Genomic DNA, 21,389 nt, shown 5'->3' on the forward strand with positions numbered 1-21,389 from the left:
GAGGCAAGATTCTCCCCTGGAAAAATATGGGTCTCTGTGCCTAGAGGAGAGCCGAAGTAACTCTAGAGAGAGGAGAACACCCAAGGACGGCTCTCCCGGGGCCATTTAACTCATTCACCCAGAACACCGGGTAAAGGAAGGGCGATGTTTATCCTCCGCTAAACCAGTTCATCTCCACTAGAGAAAAGTGCTGCGTCTTGACACTGAAGGTCCCTTTTGCCCTGGTCTAGCCAGTCACAGCTATGGCCTGAATTGGCTTTCCTGAGTAGAAACACAATTCTACCGATGGGCAATCAGGGTGAAATCCCTCTCATCCTGCTCACGGCTTGGCAGCAAGAGAGACCGCCCTGGGTCTACACCCTTACAAATGAGTGAAGACGCGCCCTTAGATTGATTCTTGAACTTTTCCCTCCTATTCAGTGAAATGAGAACTTTTCAAAAAGCAGCTTCTTTTTCCCAGTTGTTCAAACCCTTTGCCAGTAAATGGTAACTGAGTAATGCTGCCTGGCCAGAATTGTAGTTTCCTTTTTAGCTTTCTCTTCAAGGAAGTAAAACTGGTTCTCCATAAAGTAGAGTAAAGCTCTGATATCGAGGTGAAATGGAAAACTTGGGCCTGATTAGAAGAAGAGTTTTAAAAAGAAGCTGTATGGAAAAGCCCATTCCTGGAAGCAAAGAGGGAGAAGGAGTCATCAGGAGCCATTTGCCTTGAATCAATTGCCGTCTAAAAGACACTGTAGTCAGCCTAGAATGGCATATTTGTAACTGGACATCTTCATTCTTTATGGATTGAAAACAGAAACTTGAAGAGTTGGAGCACAAAGTATTGGGGGGGAGTTGGAAAACCCTTTAATTTTAACTCAATCTTTCATTTTAGCTTTATGAACTATTTTTTATATAGATAAAAGTGTTTCAAATCCAAATTATGTGCCTCTGGTGCTAAAAATGATTATTTTTCATTTGTGTTTTCTTGGCTATCAAAATCTAATGGTGTTTACTTTAAATCTAACGGTGTTCCTGCCCCCATATTATGGAACTACCTTTTTTTGAAAGACAAAGGTAAGAAAGAAGATATTTTAAAGCACTGATTTGAGTCTTAAGCTACTAAATGAAGCAATGTGAGGAGACACATCTCTTGTAAGAAGGAAAACCTTGGGTGGCAATTAAATATTTATAATGACAATAATGTAGTGTAATAAAGACACTATTCCTGCCCTCAAGGAGTTTATATTATAATAGGAAAAGGACTGATGGCAGCATTCATTCATCTTTATTTAGCTGTATAGGAGGAAGTCCATGAAGGACTATCTGGTTGCATGTGGAGCCAGAAAGCTTTCATGCATTGATGACCAGATCACTGGCTCATCCCTTTCTACTCTAAATCTTAAAGGCCATCTGATTCAGTCTTCTCCTTTTATAGAGGAGGAAACTGAGGGCCAGGAAAGATCATGCATCTAGACTGGGAAGAGATCTTGTCCCTTGGGCAAATCATTAAACCTAAAAATGAAGCTCCTTGAGGGCAGCAACTGTTTCACTCACTTTGCATCAATGTCCAGTGCCTAGCACTTATTAAGCCCTAATAAATATTTTGTGATTAATTGATTGAGTGGGGCACTCTGGGGAGGTGAGGAGGGCTTGGAACTTTTAACAAAAAAAAATAGCTGCTTCCAAAGGATCTCCTCTGTACCTATTCAGCCTCAACAGACTGAGAAAAAGACCTAGCATTTTTCTCTTATCAGCAAAAATTACAATGCACTCTTACAATGTAGGAAATTTGGAACTTTATTCCCCATTGAATTTGAGTTTAGGAAACATAGCTTCAAACAAAAATAGTAGTTCAGCTTTTAAAAATATGGTATATCAACAACATGGAACTAGGTTCTGATCAAGGACACATGTAAAACTCAGTGGAATTAAGCATCAGCTACAGGAAGGGGAGGGGGGAAGGGAAAGAATATGATTCTTGTAACCAAGGAATAATGTTCTAAATTGACTAAATGAAATTAAAAAAAAATATGGTATAGTCTGATTAAGTGAAGCAAGCAAGTTGTGGTATATTTAAGCTCAATTTTCCTCATTTCCTTGTTTTAAAACTAACTTATATTAGTATGATTTTACATTAAGATTCTTAAGCCATGTTCATAATTAACCTTTTTTTTTTTTAGTACCATGAGCCTTTTGTACATGTTGTTAGGTTAATCCTGACTAACCTTCAGACATTTACATTAGGAACAGAACACATATTCTCATTATCATTTGATAATTTCTGCCCCTGAAGATCTCTGGAAGCCGAGACCAGTGCTCTAAAAGTATTTTCTTGGACGGTGATGGTGAACCTTTTAAAGACTGAGAACCCAAACTGCAACCCTCATGCTGTATGTGAGCCCCCCACCTTACCCCAAATAGGGGAGGGAGGAAGTGCTCCCACTGGACTGCTAGGCAGTGGGGCAGGTCATGTGACAAATACCCTCAGTCACACATGGAGAGGGGTAAGGGAGCAGCCCCCTCCAGCACACTTTGGCACCAGAGGTTGGCCAACACAGATCTAGGATATACCCTATTTTTGAAAGAATAAAAGCACCCATGGAACTATGATAGATAATCAAAGAGAATCTGAGTTGAAAGGGACCTTTGAGTTCATTTATATACCAGTCCTTACTTGAAGCAAGAAATATTTCTTATGGCAAACTCAAATCCTTCATTGACAATATCCAATTATTCAGAGATCTGAACGAGCCATATTACGCACCTTCAAAGAAACCCTTCCTATGCCTTCTAAGCAAAAACTAGATGATCTCACAAAAGGGTTCGAAAAATAGGATGCTGTGGCATTCCGTTTTCTGAAATCTATCCTATAGTTATAGGTATGGGGGAGGTAGTAGTATAGGGATTGCAAAGTTGCATTCTGTTTTGTTTTTTGAGTCCTGGGTCTTTTCATTGTTTACAGATAGGGATATTTTCTCTATTTTCCTTGGTTTATTTTTTGTTTCAGTTTTATGGTGTTAGATTCAACCATCTTCGAAGCCAATGAAAGAATGTCTTTAGGAAAAAGAACTACATCTCATTTTAATGGAGCACAGAAAGTTTAGGGCCAGAAGATTTTAAAAATTGACCACATAATTAAGATGTGAAAAGGAAAGACTTGAATGAGAATTGTAATTGAAACTCTCATACTTTTTCCTATCTTCTGTGCCTTCATGTAGCTCTGTCCATTGGTGAGAAACTTTGGTTCTAGCTTTATTCTTAAGTAGTCCTATACCTTTGAGTAGCGTTCTCTTTTCATGGCTTACTTAGAGTCACCCCTTCACTTCAATAGAAGAATTCAACTCCAAGCCAGCCCGGCCCACCCTGGGGCTCTTACTTAGACTTTCTGGAAGCTTGGAAACTGTTGTTCATAATTCTCTTTCACTTTCTTTCTGAATCTTTTACAATTCAATTTCTTCCTTTGCTGTTTCACTTCATGAAAGAAGATCTGTATGTGAAAATACCCTACAAGCGAGTGTTTCAAGGCTTCACTATTCTCTTGCTCCATTAAAAGGTGACTTTTTTAAGACTGTGTAAGCGTTTGATAGAAGGACTTTCTGGTCATTTTTGACTTGATGTTAGCTCTCTTAGACATGGATGAAGAGAACGGGGTAACTCAGAGCAAAATAGTTGGGTCTAGCCAAAAAACACGTACCTTCCTGTCTGTAGCTTCCCTTTTTTGTGGTGGTTTCCCCTTCTGGGCAGTCCGTCAGTCCCTCTTCCTCTCTTTGGGGTCCAGCATATGCCTGCTTCATTTTCCTCTACCATTTTTAAAGCAGAGGAGTCTTGTGCTTCTTGGTGGCAGTGGGTAGCCCCACCCAGGTTATTTGGGTTTTTTAAGTAATTCAGTCTATAAAAGGATGTATCCATAGCAATTCAATCAATAACAAAATAAGGGAAGATTAGTGGACATCAGGGGGTCACAGCCCAGCCCAGAGGGGGCTGACAATTCATTGACTGGGTAAAGAGCCTTCACGTCCTTTTAAAGAGACCTTTTGCAGCTCTGCTCACAGGCACTTTAAGGTGGGGACTTTGCCCTTTCCGCCATATTCTTGACACGAAGAGCTTTTCAACCATAGGAAATCCCACAGTATCCAACAAGGAGCAGAGAGGCTCTTGTATTGTTCAAGGAAGGCAGCAGCTTTCAGAAGTGTGATGCCCTGGTAGCAGAGAAGAGAACCAACCACGTTTTGGCCGAGAGAATTAGCCATGGCAGTAGGAGCTAAACTGTTTTGGTAGGAACGTGTGCCCAAGGCTTAGACGGGGGAGAGAATATATTCCGTAGCTGCCCTTCTTACTAGATATGCCATCAGAGGAAATGTTTTTCCTTTGTGCTACCCGTTAAAGGTAAGCCAATTGGTACAAGCTTGTGAGCCATAGTTTTAAGAGGGTCCCCTTTGATCCCCTCTCAGGGAGCCCAACCAGGAAACTCGGGAGTGCCATGGAGTTGATGCAGGTAGTTTTATGGAGATGAAGAGGACCCAGTAGGGTACTTGGGTCAGGCTGTTCGCTTCAGCTCCTTTTATCCTTTTCCCAAGATTTCTAGATTCCTGGATCCAGAGCCCATTTTCACTGCTATCTTCCCTGACATGTAAGCAATTTGCCACTTCATTTATGGCACTTCTCCATTTCCAATTTGTAGCGTGGAGAACGTGCTTTCTCCTCCATTTACAGCCGAGAATTTGTTGTACTTTATATCCTCTAGCAACCAGGCCATCTGGCTCCAAAGCTGTGAGTAGCCCTTAAAGGGAGGTAAGGCATGTTTGAAAGGACCCAGTGCTTTACAAGGGGGAAAAAGACCTTTATTGTGCATAAACTGCTTTACTCTATTTGACTGCGGTAAAGAATACGAGCATATCATCTCATTGTATAGATGAAGCAGTTCCCTATGGATGCGTGGTTAAATGGTGCTTAGATGCAAGTCCAGGTTTTTCTCGACATCAATTATAGAAACTAATAATGAAAAGAAATAGAAACTGAAGATAAAGGGTTTGCTAGGTAGCCAGAAAGGATTATCTGCACTATTAATATAGATGAGCTTGCTTGTAAGTTTTATTTCATAGGAACCAGAGCGTTTGAGAGATTTGGTCCAATTCCTTCATTTGACAGATGAAAAAATGAATTTCTCAGATATGGGGAAATTCCCTGAAGTCACAGCAGATCCAGATCTAGAAGCCAGGGTGGCTACTCTTACCCTAAAGGAAATAGCATCCCGTTTTCACCCAGGAATACTCTACACAGAAGCAAAGAGCTAGCCATAGGTTTCCTTTCCTCCCATATCTTCTGTTTTATCTCTAGTTAAGACATCCACACTTTGGGATATTAGTCAACGCCTTTTGCAGAACATATTAAAAGCCTCGTACTCTCCTTCTATTTCTCCTGGCTTCTATGGACCGGGCTTACATAAATGCCTATTAATTGAACGAGTGCATTCACCCTTTGTTTCTGCATTGCACTAGTCTGCTGTACTAGCCGCTGATTCCATTAATATGATCTGTGACATAACTTGCTGGAGGCAGAGGCAACAAAAATAAATAGGACTGCAGGGGAAGTGATGTTTTGTTCCTGCCACTGCCTGCATGATTTGTTCAATTTTCTTCCAGAAAAAAATGGAATAGTATGAGAGAGATTTGTTTAAAAGACAAATGTTGGGGGCAGCTAGATGGCTCAGTGGGTTGAGAGTCAGGTCTAGAGACAGGAGGTCCTGGGTTCAAATCTGGCCTAAGACACTTCCTAGTTGTGTGACCCTGGGAAAGTCACTTAACCCCCATTGCCTAATGCATACCACTTTTCTTTCTTGGAACCAATACACATTATTGATTCTAAGATGGAAGGTAAGGGGGATTTTTTGTTTGTTTTTGAAATTTTTATTTAATTAGTTAATTTAGAATATTTTTCCATGGTTACAAGATTCATGTTTTTTCCCCTCCCCTTCCCCAACCTCCTCCCAGAGCTGACACACAATTCCACTGGGTTTTACATGTGTCATTGATCAAGACCTATTTCCATATTATTGATATTTGCACTAGGATGTTCATTCAGAGTCTACATCCCCAACCACATCCCCTCAACCCATGTGATCAAGCAGTTGTTTTTCTTCTGTGTTTCTACTCCCACAGTTCTTCCTCTGAATGTGGATAGTGTTCTTTCTCATAAATCCCTCATGATCACTGCATTGACACTAATGGAGAAGTCCATTACATTCAATTGTACCACAGTGTGTCAGTCTCTGTGTATAATGTTCTCCTCTTGCTCTGCATCACTTCCTGGAGGTTGTTCCAGTTCCCATGGAATTCCTCCACTTTATTATTCCTTTGCAGACAATATTATTACATCACAACATGTACTCCAGTGTGTTCAGCCATTCCCCAATGGAAGGGCATCCCCTCATTTTCCAATTTTTGGCCACCACAAAGAGTGCAGCTATGAATATTCTTGTACAAGTCTTTTTCCTTATTAGCTCTTTGGGGTACAGACACAGCAGTGCTATGGCTGGATCAAAGGGCAGACAGTCTTTTAGCCCCCTTTGGGCATAGTTCCAAATTGGGAAGGTAAGATTTTTAAAAAGTAAATACATAAATAAAAAAGACAAATGTGCTATACGATAATGAAAGATTATAAGTAGCCAGTGGGGGAATGGGTAAGAGAGGTAAATCATTGCAGTTGAGTTTTATATTGACATAATAACAAAATTTAAAAACAAAAACAGAACACTAGAAAGACCTGTATGAAATAATGTGAACTGAAAAAGAAAGCAGAATGGAGAGTATTATATCTACACTGACTACAACTATACTTAATGGCCAAACACTCTTTCCTTCATAAGAATCAGAAGTTATACAGTGACATCTATAACTAATCAATGGTGCCTTTATATTTGTTTACCTTTGATTACAAATGTGATTAACTATGATTTTTTTTACATAACTTAGAGTTCTTAGGATTAAAATGCAGGTTAGACTATAATCTTAAACTGGCAAATAATGATTGTACGGGGAAAATGAAATGTTAAACTAGAGGGAAGTAGAGATAACTTCTAGTCTAACCTCTCTTTTTATGCAGGAGCAAACTGAACTCCAAAGAAGAATATTCATTTAACATACATTTGTAAGTGCTTAGTGTATGGGGGAAATAAAAAAGATGAATGAGAAACGATTTCTCTCCTCAACAAGCTGGCAGTCTATTAGGAAATTTAGGACGTGTGCATGAATAACTGTAATACAGAACTGAATATGGTAAATGTCACAGAGGTACAAAGAAAGCTCTGTGGGAATTTGGGGGGAAAAGAGATTCCTTCTGGTTGTCAAGATCATATTTAATTTTATGGAGGTGGCATTTGGACTGGACCTTGAAAAATATAATAGACTTTTCACAAGGAGATGAATAAAGGAAGGTATCTTAAGTGGAAAGAATAACACGCACCAAAGGATGAAGTGGAGAATGCCCCAGTTTGACTAGGTTATTTTCCATTGCTCATATTCATTATATTATTATTAAAGGGGGGCTTAACTTCAGATCAGTGGACTTAAATTTCTTTTGATAGCTGTCTTTCAGTTGGTTCCCCTTGTATTCCTAGGTGCTTTCCTCTATGCATTTAAAACTACTTTTCCAATAAAGGGTCCCAAGGATCAAGCAGATTTTCAACGTCTGATGAAAATAATAGGTTTAGGAACCCCTGGTCTGGCCTAAAGAGTTGTTGGGGTTAAATGATGAAGGTCCTTGAATGCTAGACTAAGAAGTTTAAGCTGAGAGTATATTTCTATCACCTTGCTTTTTAATAGATGTCAATGACTGTGGAAAGGAAGGCAGCCTTAGATAACAGAGGAAACAAACATTTTAACATGTTTTTTACAGACGTTCTCCCTCCATATTTACTAACTTATTTTCCCTTCACTCTTCTCCTGATTTGTTTTTTTGTTTTTTTAGTGGCTACAGATGTCTTTAATTCCAAAAACCTGGCTGTGCAGGCCCAAAAGAAGATCCTTGGGAAAATGGTGTCCAAATCTATAGCAACCACCTTGATTGATGATACAAGCAGTGATGTTTTAGATGAACTCTACAGAGTGACCAAGGAATACACTCACAACAAGAAGGAAGCTGAGAAGATCATCAAGAACCTAATCAAAACTGTTATCAAGCTGGCCATTCTGTACAGGAATAATCAGTTTAACCAGGATGAACTAGCACTAATGGAGAAGTTCAAGAAGAAAGTTCATCAACTGGCCATGACCGTGGTCAGTTTCTATCAGGTGGATTTCACCTTTGACCGGAATGTGCTGTCCAGACTCTTGAATGAATGTAGGGAGCTGCTCCATCAGATCATTCAGCGCCATCTAACTGCCAAATCCCATGGACGGGTTAACAATGTTTTTGACCACTTTTCAGATTGTGAATTCTTGGCTGCCTTGTACAACCCTTTTGGAACCTATAAGCCTCACTTGCAAAAACTCTGTGAAGGAATCAACAAAATGCTGGATGAAGGGAACATCTGAGAGCCTGGATTGCCATTTTGACTGTGGATGCATTTCTTGTAAATGGAGCACTGCTGATTTATGAAGGAAAATAACCATAAGAACCCCGGCTTGTTTGGTTTTGTGATTTGGAGATTATAGATACTCCAGAAAGACTTTGCCAAATCCGTTCTCTGATTATGAGCCGTCTTATTCCCCAACCACCAAGACTAAACATCACGTCAGAGTGCTGCATGGGGGCCTTGACTTTTATTTGAAGAGGAGACTAGTGCCAAAATACCTGATTAAAAGCTACCAAGTGTTGAACAGGTCATGAAAATGATGTTAAATAATGCAAATGGCAAGAACGTTTTAAAGGGAAGTCCTTGTGATGATGGTACTACACCTATTGTAGCTAACTTGTATAAAGTTATATTTTTTTCACTTATTTTCCTTCTTGAGGTGTGTTTGCTCAAAACCAAACCGAACCGAACCGATCTTCCTTTTGATGCCAACGCTACTTGAGAAACAACTTGGGTTTTCTACTTCTACCTTTGATGCTTTTGCAAAGTTTTCCTCGATAGTGTTAAGATCCACGTCAAGCCAAATCAATTGCCATGAAAATTTTACTTTGATTTTCGTGCCCTTCGAGTAAAGTTTTAGCCTTTGAGGAACAGGAAATTATATTTAAAAGAAATCATAGTATAATAAAATATATTATAATAGGAATAACGTGTGTGCCCATTTAGTACTGATGGCGATATCTGTGTTTCCCAAAATGTCATGGGGCCATGTTTACCTTGAGCGTTTGTCAGTGCAGTTGCTGGAGTATAACTTGGATGTTGTTTTGAAAGTGTTTTTCTGTTAAATGTGGGAAAGACATAAATTTCAAAACTAAGAGAAAGAAGAATGACAATCTGCAATAGTATGGGACTCTTGGTATGGGACCACCAAAAGCCAGTGACCAGTTGGTCTAATAAACAGAGAGACCCATTGTAAATGTATGGGTAGTTTTAAAAAAAAAGAACTTCCCAAAGAGCAAACAGATCCAAATGAATGGATTTCAGATATTTGAGAGGCTTTGTTGTGAATACATAGAATGTCACTTTTTTATTTAATTACCAAAGTTGTTTATTTTTTGTTGGATATTTTGATGATTAAACCAAAGAACATTTGCACTTACAGCCACGTGTGTGTGTCTTATTTTTATATATTTCCTCGCAAGTAAAAGTTTCCATTCACTTTTTAAATGGAGTCTTAGAGAGAAACTGATTCCACTCAGCAACAGAAAGTATTCTGTGATTTGCTATTTTGTGCATGGAGTTAATGCTGCCGAGTCTGTTTCCCTACATTCTGCCCACGTTCTTGCAGTGTTTAAATCAAAATAGCATCATATGGAATAGTTTGAAGAACCATCAAACATGGAGTACAACTGCTTTGCTGTCTTTATTTTCACTTCTTCCTTCTTTTCTTTCTTTGTTTCTGTTTTTACAGATGAAGAAACTGAGGCCCAGAAAAGTTAAGTGACTTGCCTATAGTCATACAGCTTTTTAGGGAATAAAAACAGATTGAACCCAGGTCTGTTTGCTTCAGATCTTCTGTTCTTTCCATTGAATCTGGCATATTTGTTTTCACAGAAAGGACTAGCAATTTTAAATCTTTGAAAGATGAAAATCCCTTGTTTTAGCTGTCTCTCACCTACATTCAGTGTGTAGAGATGATTGCTTAGACCCCCTTAGACTTGTTGTCTGGGGATGTGGAGAAAATCTGGCGTTCTGGCTCCTTAACAGCTAAAATCTGGGCTAATTATCTTCATATTCTTTTCACAGCTGTTATCTCAGGGTAATAGAACAACTTCCATCTGAAGAAATGAAGGCAAAAACTGAATGTTCCTATTGTAGAGATAAGAAAACAGGAAGACGAATTGTATGTGGCTTCACCTGGGTCTAGAACCTGGTTTCCAGACCGCTCCAGTGCTCCACGACATCCTCCTGGGCTGCTGAACCCCGTCCTCCAGCCCCATGAGACTGCAGGAGGCACTTCTCTCAGGTGTTCTCAGGCACCACTTCAGTGGACAGATTGCATACAATAGTCTCGTGAGAATGATCAGGAGTTTAGACGAGGGAGCAGAAGCATCTCTAGTGTTTGATCCGATTATCTAGAAGTCCTGAGAGGACAACCATCATTCGCTTACTGAGGCGAGCCCCAAGTGTTCAGGTCGTCATTCTGTAGAAAGGCACAACCACTGGAAACTGGCATTCTGAATGCTCCCCACAAACGGTGATTTCTGGACACCATCTTGCAAAAATGGAGCCACCGGTTTTCTTGGCAACATTTTTGCTCCTAAACAATTCAACTGCTTTATTATCCCTCATGCTTCTCAAACATGTTGAAATCAAGTAAATCATTACGCCTCAGCTTTAGTAGATCTTGGTACCCCCCCCCATGGGAAATTTCAAGAGATAACTGTAGAGAGGCTTTATTCTAGGAAACTTGGCCTTCAATGCAGCCCCACAGACCGTAGATTCTTTTTCTTGCACCTCTCTAAAGAGATATGGGGCCAATTAGGGATTAGACCTGAGTAAGATTTTCATTTGGGGTATTTGGGTGGTACAGTGCCAGGCCTGAAGTCAGGAAGATTCATCTTCCTGAGTTCAAATCTAGTCTTAGATGCCAGCTGTGTGATCCTGGGCAAGACACTTAAGTCTGTTTGCCTCAGTTTCTTTGTCTGTAAAATGACCTAGAAGAGGAAATGGCAAACCACTCCAATATCTTTGCCAAGAAAACCCCCAAAGTCAAAAAGACTTGGACACAATTGAAACAACTGAATGACATCCTTTGTCTATCCATAATGTTAATTTAAAATATTAGAATGTGTCCTTAGACAGAGTTGAGTTCTGAAAACAGGGTAACTTGTAAGTTCTCTGATGATTCTTTTCCAAAAATGATGGTGGATGACTTTTTAAAATTGTGGTTATTTTTGAAATGATGCTAGTCTTCCTAAGGAAAACACATTCATCATATTGAAACTGCTTTTTACCATATTCATAGTTCATTGCTAAAAATGAAACCAAAAACAACATTTGTGCTTTTTTAATAGATAATTGGTGGGTTTCAAATATTTTCACTTAAAGGTAATACGGTCAGACAATTCTTGGCTTATTGAAATAGAAGACTACTCTATCAAATGTCCATTTTCTGTGTGTATGTGTGTGACATACCCCTATGTCTTGGTCTCCTGAAAGGTCTATAGAAGCCGTATTTTTCTACAAAGTCATTTTTCTAAATCCTCAGGAGACTTCTAATTTGAGGACACCCTGCAGTTTAGATTTCTGCCTCCTCTGAATATACAACTTGAGGTCCTTGGAGAAGTCTTTGAAAATCTGACCCAAAGTCCTGCACTTTCCCCCTTTCCCCAGACTGGCCTTTTCATGGTTTCACAATGCTGCTTTATAGATCTAAGACGAGACAAACTGAACAAATGGCTTTTTTCTCACAAACTTGGACGTGCCATTAATTATCCAACCAATATGTGTTTAAAAGCTACCATGTTTGAAACTTATTTTTCAGGTTTAGAGGTGGGAGGGAGGAAGAATGGCCAGGCGTGGGGAGGCGGAAAGCTTGCCAGTGGATTAGTGAAATGGGAGGATCCATATCAGACGAGCCTGGCACACGTTCATTAGACTCGGCACACGTAACATGTTAGAAGACTGATCTCTGGTTACAGAGATGAACATGATGGTTCTAACCATATACACCATGAATGTGATGTGAGCTATGAGAAAGGAATATGGAGAATATGGGTGAGCATGGCAGAACTTGTGAGCAGATGGCAGGTGAAGTAAGAAGAATCAGGAAAACAAGCTCCCCAGTGACTAAAAATGTAAACAAAACCAAAATTCAAATAGGACCTTTAGTAGGTACGATGGCCAAACTCAACCCTTTGCAGGAGGAAGCGTAGATGTGGAACCGTATCTATGTTATTGCTCTTGAGAGTCAGCCCATTTTACGAAACTGTTTATCTCTTTCTTTTTAATTCTTACAAAGAATAACTACTTGAAAGGGAGACGGAAGAATATTTTGGAAAATAAAAGTATGTGAAATAAAATCAACCAATAACTTAAAGAAATGCTCCCTGTATATGTACACCCATATATAGGCAATTATATTTGTATATTAACGATCTCTGTCAATTAACATTTAGGTATCTTCAGATTTTTAGTTATGTTTGATAATTATATTTCAGGTAATTAGAAATTAATTAGTTTTAATCAATTAATAAACATTTACTAAGTATCTACAATGTGCCAGGCACTCTGCTGGATTTAGACCTGAAAGGAACTTCAAAGGACATCAAGTCCAACCACCTCATTTTACAGAAGCAAAACCTGGCACGCGGGTAGGTTCTATGTCTTCCCAAATGTTATAATGGTAGCTGTGTAATCATTTGAACTAAGGTCCTCGGACTCCAAATCCTTCAGGGCACTAGGCTAAAAGTTGGAATATCTTTCTTACTGAAGAAATGCAAAACTTACATATTTGAATTTCTATGAAGTAAAAATATCTCCATGATATAACAGAGTTTCAGCCAGTAGGATCACAAATTTGGATCTGGACAGGAGAATAGAGACCATCTGGTCTAATTACCAAATTTTACAGATGAGGTATAAGGCTCATTGAGGTTGAATGACTGGTTCAAGATCATTGGATTCTTGGGAGACTGAGGATTCAAACCCATGCACTTAGACTTCAAATCCAGCATATTTTTCTACTGTCTGATGTTTCCTCTTAGGTTAACAGGTTTTCTGGTAACATATTTTAGACAGTTTTGTATATATACATTTGTAATTGATAATACAAATAAGGAATTTGAACTGTATATTTTACTGCCTTTTTTCTTTTTCATAAACCCTTACTTCTGTCTTAGAATCAATACTGGGTATTGGTTCTAAGTGAGAAGAGTGGTACGGTATAGGCAATGGGGGTTAAGTGATTTGCCCAGGATCACACAGCTAGGAAGTGTCTGAGGACATATTTGAACCCAGGACCTCCCATCTCTGGGTTTGTCAGTCTGCTGAGCCACCCAGCTTCCCCCTATTTCGCTGCTTTTTAACATTTAAAACTGATTCATTTTGAAGAAGTAGTGGAGGGAGTCAAGATGGTGGCTTAGAGGCAACAGTTCAGACCTCCATAAACCTTTCCTAACTGATCACAAACACAATGCTCCAAGGGGACTGAAAACCAAATCTAACAACAGGCCAGAGCTAGAGAACCCTGCTGCTGGACTCAATGTAAAAGGTACTCCCTCCAAAAAGCCTGAACTCTAGAACACTCCGGTTTAAGGGGAAGGAAGAAAGAAGGTCCCAGGACCCCTCCCCCACCTACAGTGCTGAGCCTTCAGTGGTGGCTGGAATTTCTGGGCAAGCAAGAGCGCTAGTCTGGAGGGTATACCTTGCTGGCACAGCTGTGCCAAGCTCAAGGGGTTGAACACAGGCAGTATAGAGGCAGCTGGAGAAGCACAGAGCAGGCAGCCTAGGTGCAGCCAAAATGATCCATCTTGCCCCTCCCCCCACCCCTTTTGTGAGGTTTGGCCTCAGGGCACAGGCAGCTTTGCAAATCAACTCCATCCTGGCTCAATCTCATCAATAGGGCAGATAAACCTTCAGAAGGTAGGGAAGCTCAAGCTCCAACACACCTCCCCCACAGACTAATCTGCGAATCTTGCTGACTAAGATCCAAGGGCAAAAGATGCAACAAACTACAGGCAACAACTTTGACAACAGGGTGAGAAGCCCAACTTGTTTTCAGCTTCTGCTGTCAACCAAGGAAAATCTGACTAACCTGATCAATCAGCAGAACAGAGAAGAAGCCCCGTCAGGACAAAACATCACAAACCCACAGATACAACACATAATTAGAGGAGCAAGAGTCCAGGCAACTACAGGGGGAAAGAAGGGGCAAATAAGAGAAAACAACAGAAAAAGAAAAAAGAAATTACAATCAACAGCTTCTATCCAGGCAATGAACAAAGAGTAAATGAAACAGAAGAGGATAAACAAACACCAAGCAAAAACAGAAACTCTAGTGAATTGGACACAGACTTTGGAAGAACTCAAAATACAATTCAAAAAACAAGAGAGGCTGAAAACAACTGGGAAAAGAATTTTAAAAGCAAAATAAATCATCTGGAAACAGAAAATAGTGTCTTGAAAGCCAAAATTAATCAACTTGAAAATGAGGCAAAGGAGATGAAAGATGAGGCAAAGAAGATAAAAGATGAGGCAGAGAAGATGAAAGATGACCTCCAAAGAAAATCAGACCAGAAGGAGAAAGATGACCAAAAAGCCAGGGATGAAATCCAGTCTTTAAAAACTAGAATCCAACAACTAGAAGTAAACGACTTCACAAGGCAGCAGGAAACTATAAAACAAAATCAAAAGAATGAAAAAAATTGAGGAAAATATGAAACACCTCATCCACAGAACAGAAGATCTAGAAAAAAGGTCCAAGAGAGACAACTTAAGAATCATTGGTCTAAAGGAAGACTATGACAAAAGAAAAAACCTAGACATCATTCTACAGGAAATTATCCAAGAAAATTGCCCCAATATTCTAGAATAAGAGGGAAAAGTGGAGATTGAAAGAATCCACAGATCGTCTCCTGTTCTTAATCCCTAACTGACAACATCCAGGAATGTTATAGCCAAAGTCAAGAACTACCAGACCAAGGAAAAAATATTACAAGCTGCTAAGAAGTCATTCAGATACCATGGAACCACAGTTAGGATAACATGTCTACACTGAAGGACTGAAAGGCATGGAATATGATATTCCAGAAAGCAAGGGAACTAAGTCTACAACCAAGAATCAACTACCCAGCAAAACTGACTATATTCTTACAGAGGAAAGTATGGTCACTTTATAGAGAAGTAGAAGGGTAATAAATGGGCTGGTGGGGAGGGAAGCAATACAGGGTGATTTAAAATCACCCTAGACAATATAAAATACTTGGGAATCCATCTGACAATAAAAATAGACTTCCAAGCATTCATAAAGAAAAGACTGGACTTGAAGAAAAAATTTGATGCCCAAACACAGAACTCAAGAGAATCACCAAAAGGTAATATAGAAAGGGGAAAAAACAAAACAAAATGAAACAAAAACTTTTTTTAAAGGGACCCAACAAGTAAAAATGATTTATTATTATCACCTGGGTAGCTAGAAGAATTATACTTAGAGGGAACAGTGACAAACTGTGTAGGATGAAATGCCAAGATATATATATGTACATATATATGCATATATATATATATATATATAACTAGAGGTAAAAAAAAGAGGTTAACACTAAGAGAAATGGGAAAAGAAACAAAATGGGGGTAAATTTATGTGTCATAAAGAAGTTCAGGAGTGGGGGAGAACACCAATATACTGGAAGGGTAAAGAGGTTGGAGACAGGAAATACTTAATTTTTATGTGCATTGAAATTGACTCAAAGAGGGAAGAACAATTAGATACATTGGGGCAGAGAATTGACTTGCACCCTATAGAGAAGTAGAAGGGTAACAAATGGTCTGGTGGGGAGGGAAGCAATACAGGGTGATTTAAAATCACCCTAGGCAATATAAGATACTTAGGAATCCATCTGCCAAGACAAACACAGGAACTATATAAATACAACTACAAAACACTTTCTACACATTTAAAACTAGATCTAAATAATTGGAAAAACATTAATTGATCATGGGTAGGACGAGAAAACATAATAAAAATGACAATCCTACCAAAACTAATTTACTTATTTAGTGCCATACCCATTGAACTATCAAAAAACTTTTTTGCTGAATTAGAAAAAAAAACATAAAGTTCATTTGGAAGAAAAAAAGATCAAGGATTTCCAGGGAAATAATGAAAAAAAAATGTGAAGGAATGAGGCCTAGCAGTACCAGATCTCAAACTCTATTATAAAGCAGTGGTCACCAAAACAAAATGGTACTGGCTAAGAGATGGAAAGGAGGATCAGAGGAATAGACTTGGGGTAAATGACCTCAGCAAGACAGTCTATGATAAACACAAAGATCCCAGCTTTTGGGACAAAAATCCACTATTTGATTAAAAAAAAAACCTGCTGGGAAAATTGGAAGACAGTATGGGAAAGATTAGGTTTAGATCAACATCTCACACCCTCCACCAAGATAAACTCAGAATGGGTCAGACTTGAATATAAAGAAGGAAACTATAAGTAAATTAGGTAAACACAGAATAGTATACGAGCCAGATCTTTGGGAAAGGAAAGATTTTAAGACCAAGCAAGAGTTAGAAAAAGTTACAAAATGTAAAATAATTTTGATTACATGAAATTAAAAGGTTTTTGTACAAACAAAACCAATGCAACCAAAATTAGAAGGGAAGCAACAAGTTGGGGGAAAACCTTCATAACAAAAACCTCTGACAATGATCTAATTACTCAAATTTATAAAGAGCTAAATCAATTGTACAAAAAAATCAAGCCATTCCCCAATTGATAAATGGACAAGGGACATGAATAGACGATTTTCAGTTAAAGAAATCAAAACTATTAATAAGCACATGAATAAGTGTTCTAAGTCTCTTATAATCAGAGAGATGCAAATCAAAACAACTCTGAGGTACCACCTCACACCTAGCAGATTGGCTAACATGACAGCTATGGAAAGTAATGAATGCTGGAGGGGATGTGCCAAAGTTGGGACATTAATGCATTGCTGGTGGAGTTGTGAATTGATCCAACCATTCTGGAGGGCAATTTGGAACTATGTCCAAAGGGTGCTAAAAGACTGCCTACCCTTTGATCCAGCCATAGCACTGCTGGGCTTGTACCCCAAAGAGATAATAAGGAAAAAGACATGTACAAGAATATTCATAGCTGCGCTCTTTGTGGTGCCAAAAAATTGGAAAATGAGGGGATGCCCTTCAATTGGGGAATGGCTGAACAAATTGTGGTATATGTTGGTGATGGAATACTATTGTGCTCAAAGGAATAATGAACTGGAGGGATTCCATGTGAGCTGGAACAACCTCCAGGAAGTGATGCAGAGCGAAAGAAGCAGAACCAGGAGAACATTGTACACAGAGACTGATACACTGTGGTATAATAGAATGTAATGGACTTCTCCATTAGTGGCAATGCCGTGATCCAGAAGAACTCAGAGAGATTAATGGAAAAAAAAAAACACTATCCACATTCAGAGGAAAAACTGTGGAAGAAGAAACACAGAAGAAAAACAACTGCTTGAATACATGGGTTGAAGGGATATGGCTGGGGATGTAGACTCTAATGCAAACATCAGCAACATGGAAATAAGTTCTGATCAAGGGCACATGTAATACTCAATGAAATTGTGCATCGACTACGGGAGGGGTGGGAGAAGGGGAAAGAAAGAATATGATTCTTGTAACCAAGGAAAAATGTTCTAATTTGACTAATTAAAGAAAATTTCCTAAATAATTGATTCATTTTGACAAATGTTAAAATTTGATTAATTCAATTTTGATTAACTAGTGAAGTATTTGAAAAGCACAAAGGTCTTTTGGCTCCTATGGCTCATTAAGCTCTCTCTCATGTGATCCGTTCCCTTTAAGCCTATCATGCTGTTCAGGGTAGTGGAAAAATGATAAGATGTTATCCTATTTCTGAAATAATGATCTCTTTCATTGTTTTTTGCAGAAAAAGATTATTGCAAGACATGTACTATAACAACACTGAGGTAATAACTAAGCCAGTGAAAAAGACCTTTATTTCAAAATGATGTGTAGGAGAACTTAACAGCCCTTGTAGCACTCATTTTTAAAAGGAAAAACATAATTTATTTGCTAGCCTACAAAGAAATGAGACTTTTAACACTGTTGTCTCTTTCGCAACTTCCAGTAAGAGAATTTGGTCCCACTAAAGGGGTGCTTCGAGTTAACCAGAAGCCTCTGTTGCTTCTCTTTTCTGGCTTCATTTTAATCCTATTTATTCTGGCTGTTGTTATTTTGAGAGTAGGTTGGTGTTGGGTAGTGGTGGTGTTGTTGCTGTTGTTTTTAAGTTTACATTTTGAGTTCATTTTAATCTACCCAAGATGTTTTTCCATGTCAAAGTTAATGTTGGCATAGTAATCGTGGGGAGTTTGCCACTCCCAAAGCACCCAAGTTGATAAGCATTGAGAGGGATGTAAGTCAGCCAATATTCACGGGGAAGGAGGAAACATCTGGGCTTGAGAAAATGTTTTTAAAAGATTGTGCTTTTTAAAAAGGATTCTGTTCTTCTTAGTCCACAGAGTTTCCATGTATTCTTTATACGATTATCCAACCAGTACATAAGATCTTTCCCTCTTAAGAAGTCTCAGGGGCAGCTGGATGGCTCAGTGGATAGAATGCCAGGCCCAGAGATGGGAGGTTGTGGATTCAAATCTGGGCTTCAGACACTTCCTAGGTGTGTGATTTAACCCCAGTTGCCTAACCCTTACCACTGTTCTGCTTTGGAACCAACAATTGGTCTTGACTCTAAGAGAGAAGGCAAGAGTTTTTTCTTCCAAAAAAATGCTTGTTTCTGGTTCCTATTTGTGCTGCATAGAAAGCTGGTGGCTATGATGGTACTTTGGCTTTATTCTCCTTTCCTTGGAGAAAACCTAGTGAACTAGTGAATGATTGACGTGTGTGTGTGTGTGTGTGTGTGTGTGTGTGTGTGTGTGTGTGTGTTTTACTAATGGAGTGAACCATGAACTACTCAGTCACTCTTCTGTGTTTCCATTTCCAGAACTAGAAAAGGATTAATCAGCAAGCAGAGTTTCTTGTAGCAAGTTCTAAAAACAAGACAAAAAGGTATAAACTACAAGCCATCAGTGCCAAAGGTTGGTGCAGTGGGTAGAGTTCTGGAGCTGAGGTTAAGAAGACAAGTTCAAATCTGGCCTCAGACTTTAGTCGTGCAATCCTGGACAGGTCACTTAATCCCTGTTTGGCACAATTTCCTCTTCTGTAAAATGGAAATAGCAGCACGTATCTTCTACGATTGTTGTAAAGATCAAATAAGATAAAAATTGTGTAAGTCTGAGCAGAGTGCCTGGAACACAGTAAGTGCTACGTGAATACGGGCTCTTTTTGTTAGCTTGAATTAAAACATGATCGATGTTTCATAAGGAGCCCAGATTCTGTATTCTCCAGAGGCTGATTCTGTGAGCTCTGTTAGGGTCACTCCGTGACTACATCCGGGCACTTTACTTTTCTCTTTTCTCCTTTAAGAAAACTTTCTCAAAAAGATAACCACTTGCCAAGCATATAATTAAATTTCTAGTGCTTATTTCAAGCAATTTAATGCCATACATCAATGTTTCCTGCTAATTAAATAGAGAAGCACCACAGATGTTTCAGCTCCCTGGTCTAACAACGTTAGCATTCTGGTGGTTAACTTGTTACTAAACTATCCACATGAGAACATTGCATGAAACTTGTAGCATGAAAGATTCCATATTGTTTTCAAACTCATTTAATTCAAACTCAAGGAGCTAGCAGTCTCTAGAAGGATTAAGTTGAGCCTCAGTGGCATAGGAATCTGGAAATGAAGGTTCTAATTCCACCTCCAAGCTCATCTTCTCCTTTGCGTGTATCCTTATTTGTAAAATGATAAAGATATGATCTGCCTTTACAGGATGACTGCAGTGCTAAAATGATATCATACCCTCAATTTGGATATGGCTGAACAAATTCTGGTATATGGTGGAAATACTGTTGTAGTTGAAGGAGTGATGAACAAGATGATTTCAGAAAGAGCTGCAAAGACCTCCATGAACTGATGCAGAGTGAAAGTAACCAGAACCAGGATATCGTTATACACAGTAACTGATTGTGGAACAATCAAATGTGATAGATTTTGCTACTAACAGCAAGCAATACAATGATCCAGGACAATTCTGAGGCACTTCTGACAAAGAATGTTTTCCATTTTCAGGGAAAGAACTGTTGGAGGCATAATGCAGATGAAAACCCATGATTTATCACTTGTTTATTGGGTATATGTTGTAAAGGATGAAAAAATCTAAATTTAAATGGTCGCCAAGGGAAATCCCAAATAATAAAATACCCACGTCAGCTGCCAAATTTTTATGATTTAATTACAACAGGAGGAAGAAAATATTAGAGTTTTGAAATTCACAATGTTTTGGAGTTTTGCTTTTATAAGATTATTCACTTATGAAAATATTCATGGAAATATATTTTACATGATAATACATATAGAATCCAAATTGAGTTACTTATTAACTCTGGGAGGGGAAAGAGAAGAAGGGAAAGAGACAATATGGATCATATAACTTTAGAAAACTTATATGGAAATTTGTTCTTAAAATAAAATAATAAAATTAAATTAAAAATTAAAAAGATATAAGTATGAAAATGCTCTGAAAAATACTCTTTATTATTAAAAATGTCCAATCTTTTGACTCAGATATACAGCTGCAATTATTATTATTTACACCAATGAAGTAAAAGAAATATTTTTAATAGCAATTAAAAAAAAATTTAGCACCAAAATATTTTAGTAGTGTTTTTTAAAGTTGCAAAAGATCTAGTTGAGTAGATGCTCATTAATTTGAGGCAGAGGTAGGGGAAGGGGAATGCCTAAAAATGTTGATATGTATTAATATAATCAAATATTATTGTGCTGTGTCAGCTGCAGAATGTCAGAAATGATGAATGAAAAAATACATGAGAGCATAGAAGGACATGTCAACTGATACAAAGTAAAAATATGTAAAAAATAGACTCGAATACAGGACTACAATCCCCATGAGCCTTTGCTCCACTTCCCCAGAATGCCTTGTAATCTCACCTGGGCCGAGATCGAGAAGATATTTAAGCAAAGGCTTTTGAAGGGTTTGGGCTTTTTTGGACTTCCGTTTTTGG

General features: G+C 38.6%; 1 protein-coding gene across 5 annotated transcripts in view; it reads left to right on the forward strand.

The window, feature by feature from the left end:
• TNFAIP8 (TNF alpha induced protein 8) overlaps window positions 1–9,655 on the forward strand; it is a 138,021-nt gene extending 128,366 nt beyond the window's left edge. For all 5 annotated transcript variants that reach the window (XM_056803949.1, XM_007497838.3, XM_056803951.1 and 2 more), the window contains exon 2: window positions 7,948–9,655. In XM_056803949.1, the coding sequence (XP_056659927.1) occupies window positions 7,948–8,513 (566 nt within the window). In that variant the 3' untranslated portion in view covers window positions 8,514–9,655. The remainder of the gene's footprint in view (window positions 1–7,947) is intronic.
• The last annotated feature ends 11,734 nt before the right edge of the window (window positions 9,656–21,389 follow it).

The sequence above is a fragment of the Monodelphis domestica genome, chromosome 7 (genome assembly GCF_027887165.1).
Source record: "Monodelphis domestica isolate mMonDom1 chromosome 7, mMonDom1.pri, whole genome shotgun sequence".
Lineage (NCBI taxonomy): Eukaryota > Metazoa > Chordata > Mammalia > Didelphimorphia > Didelphidae > Monodelphis > Monodelphis domestica.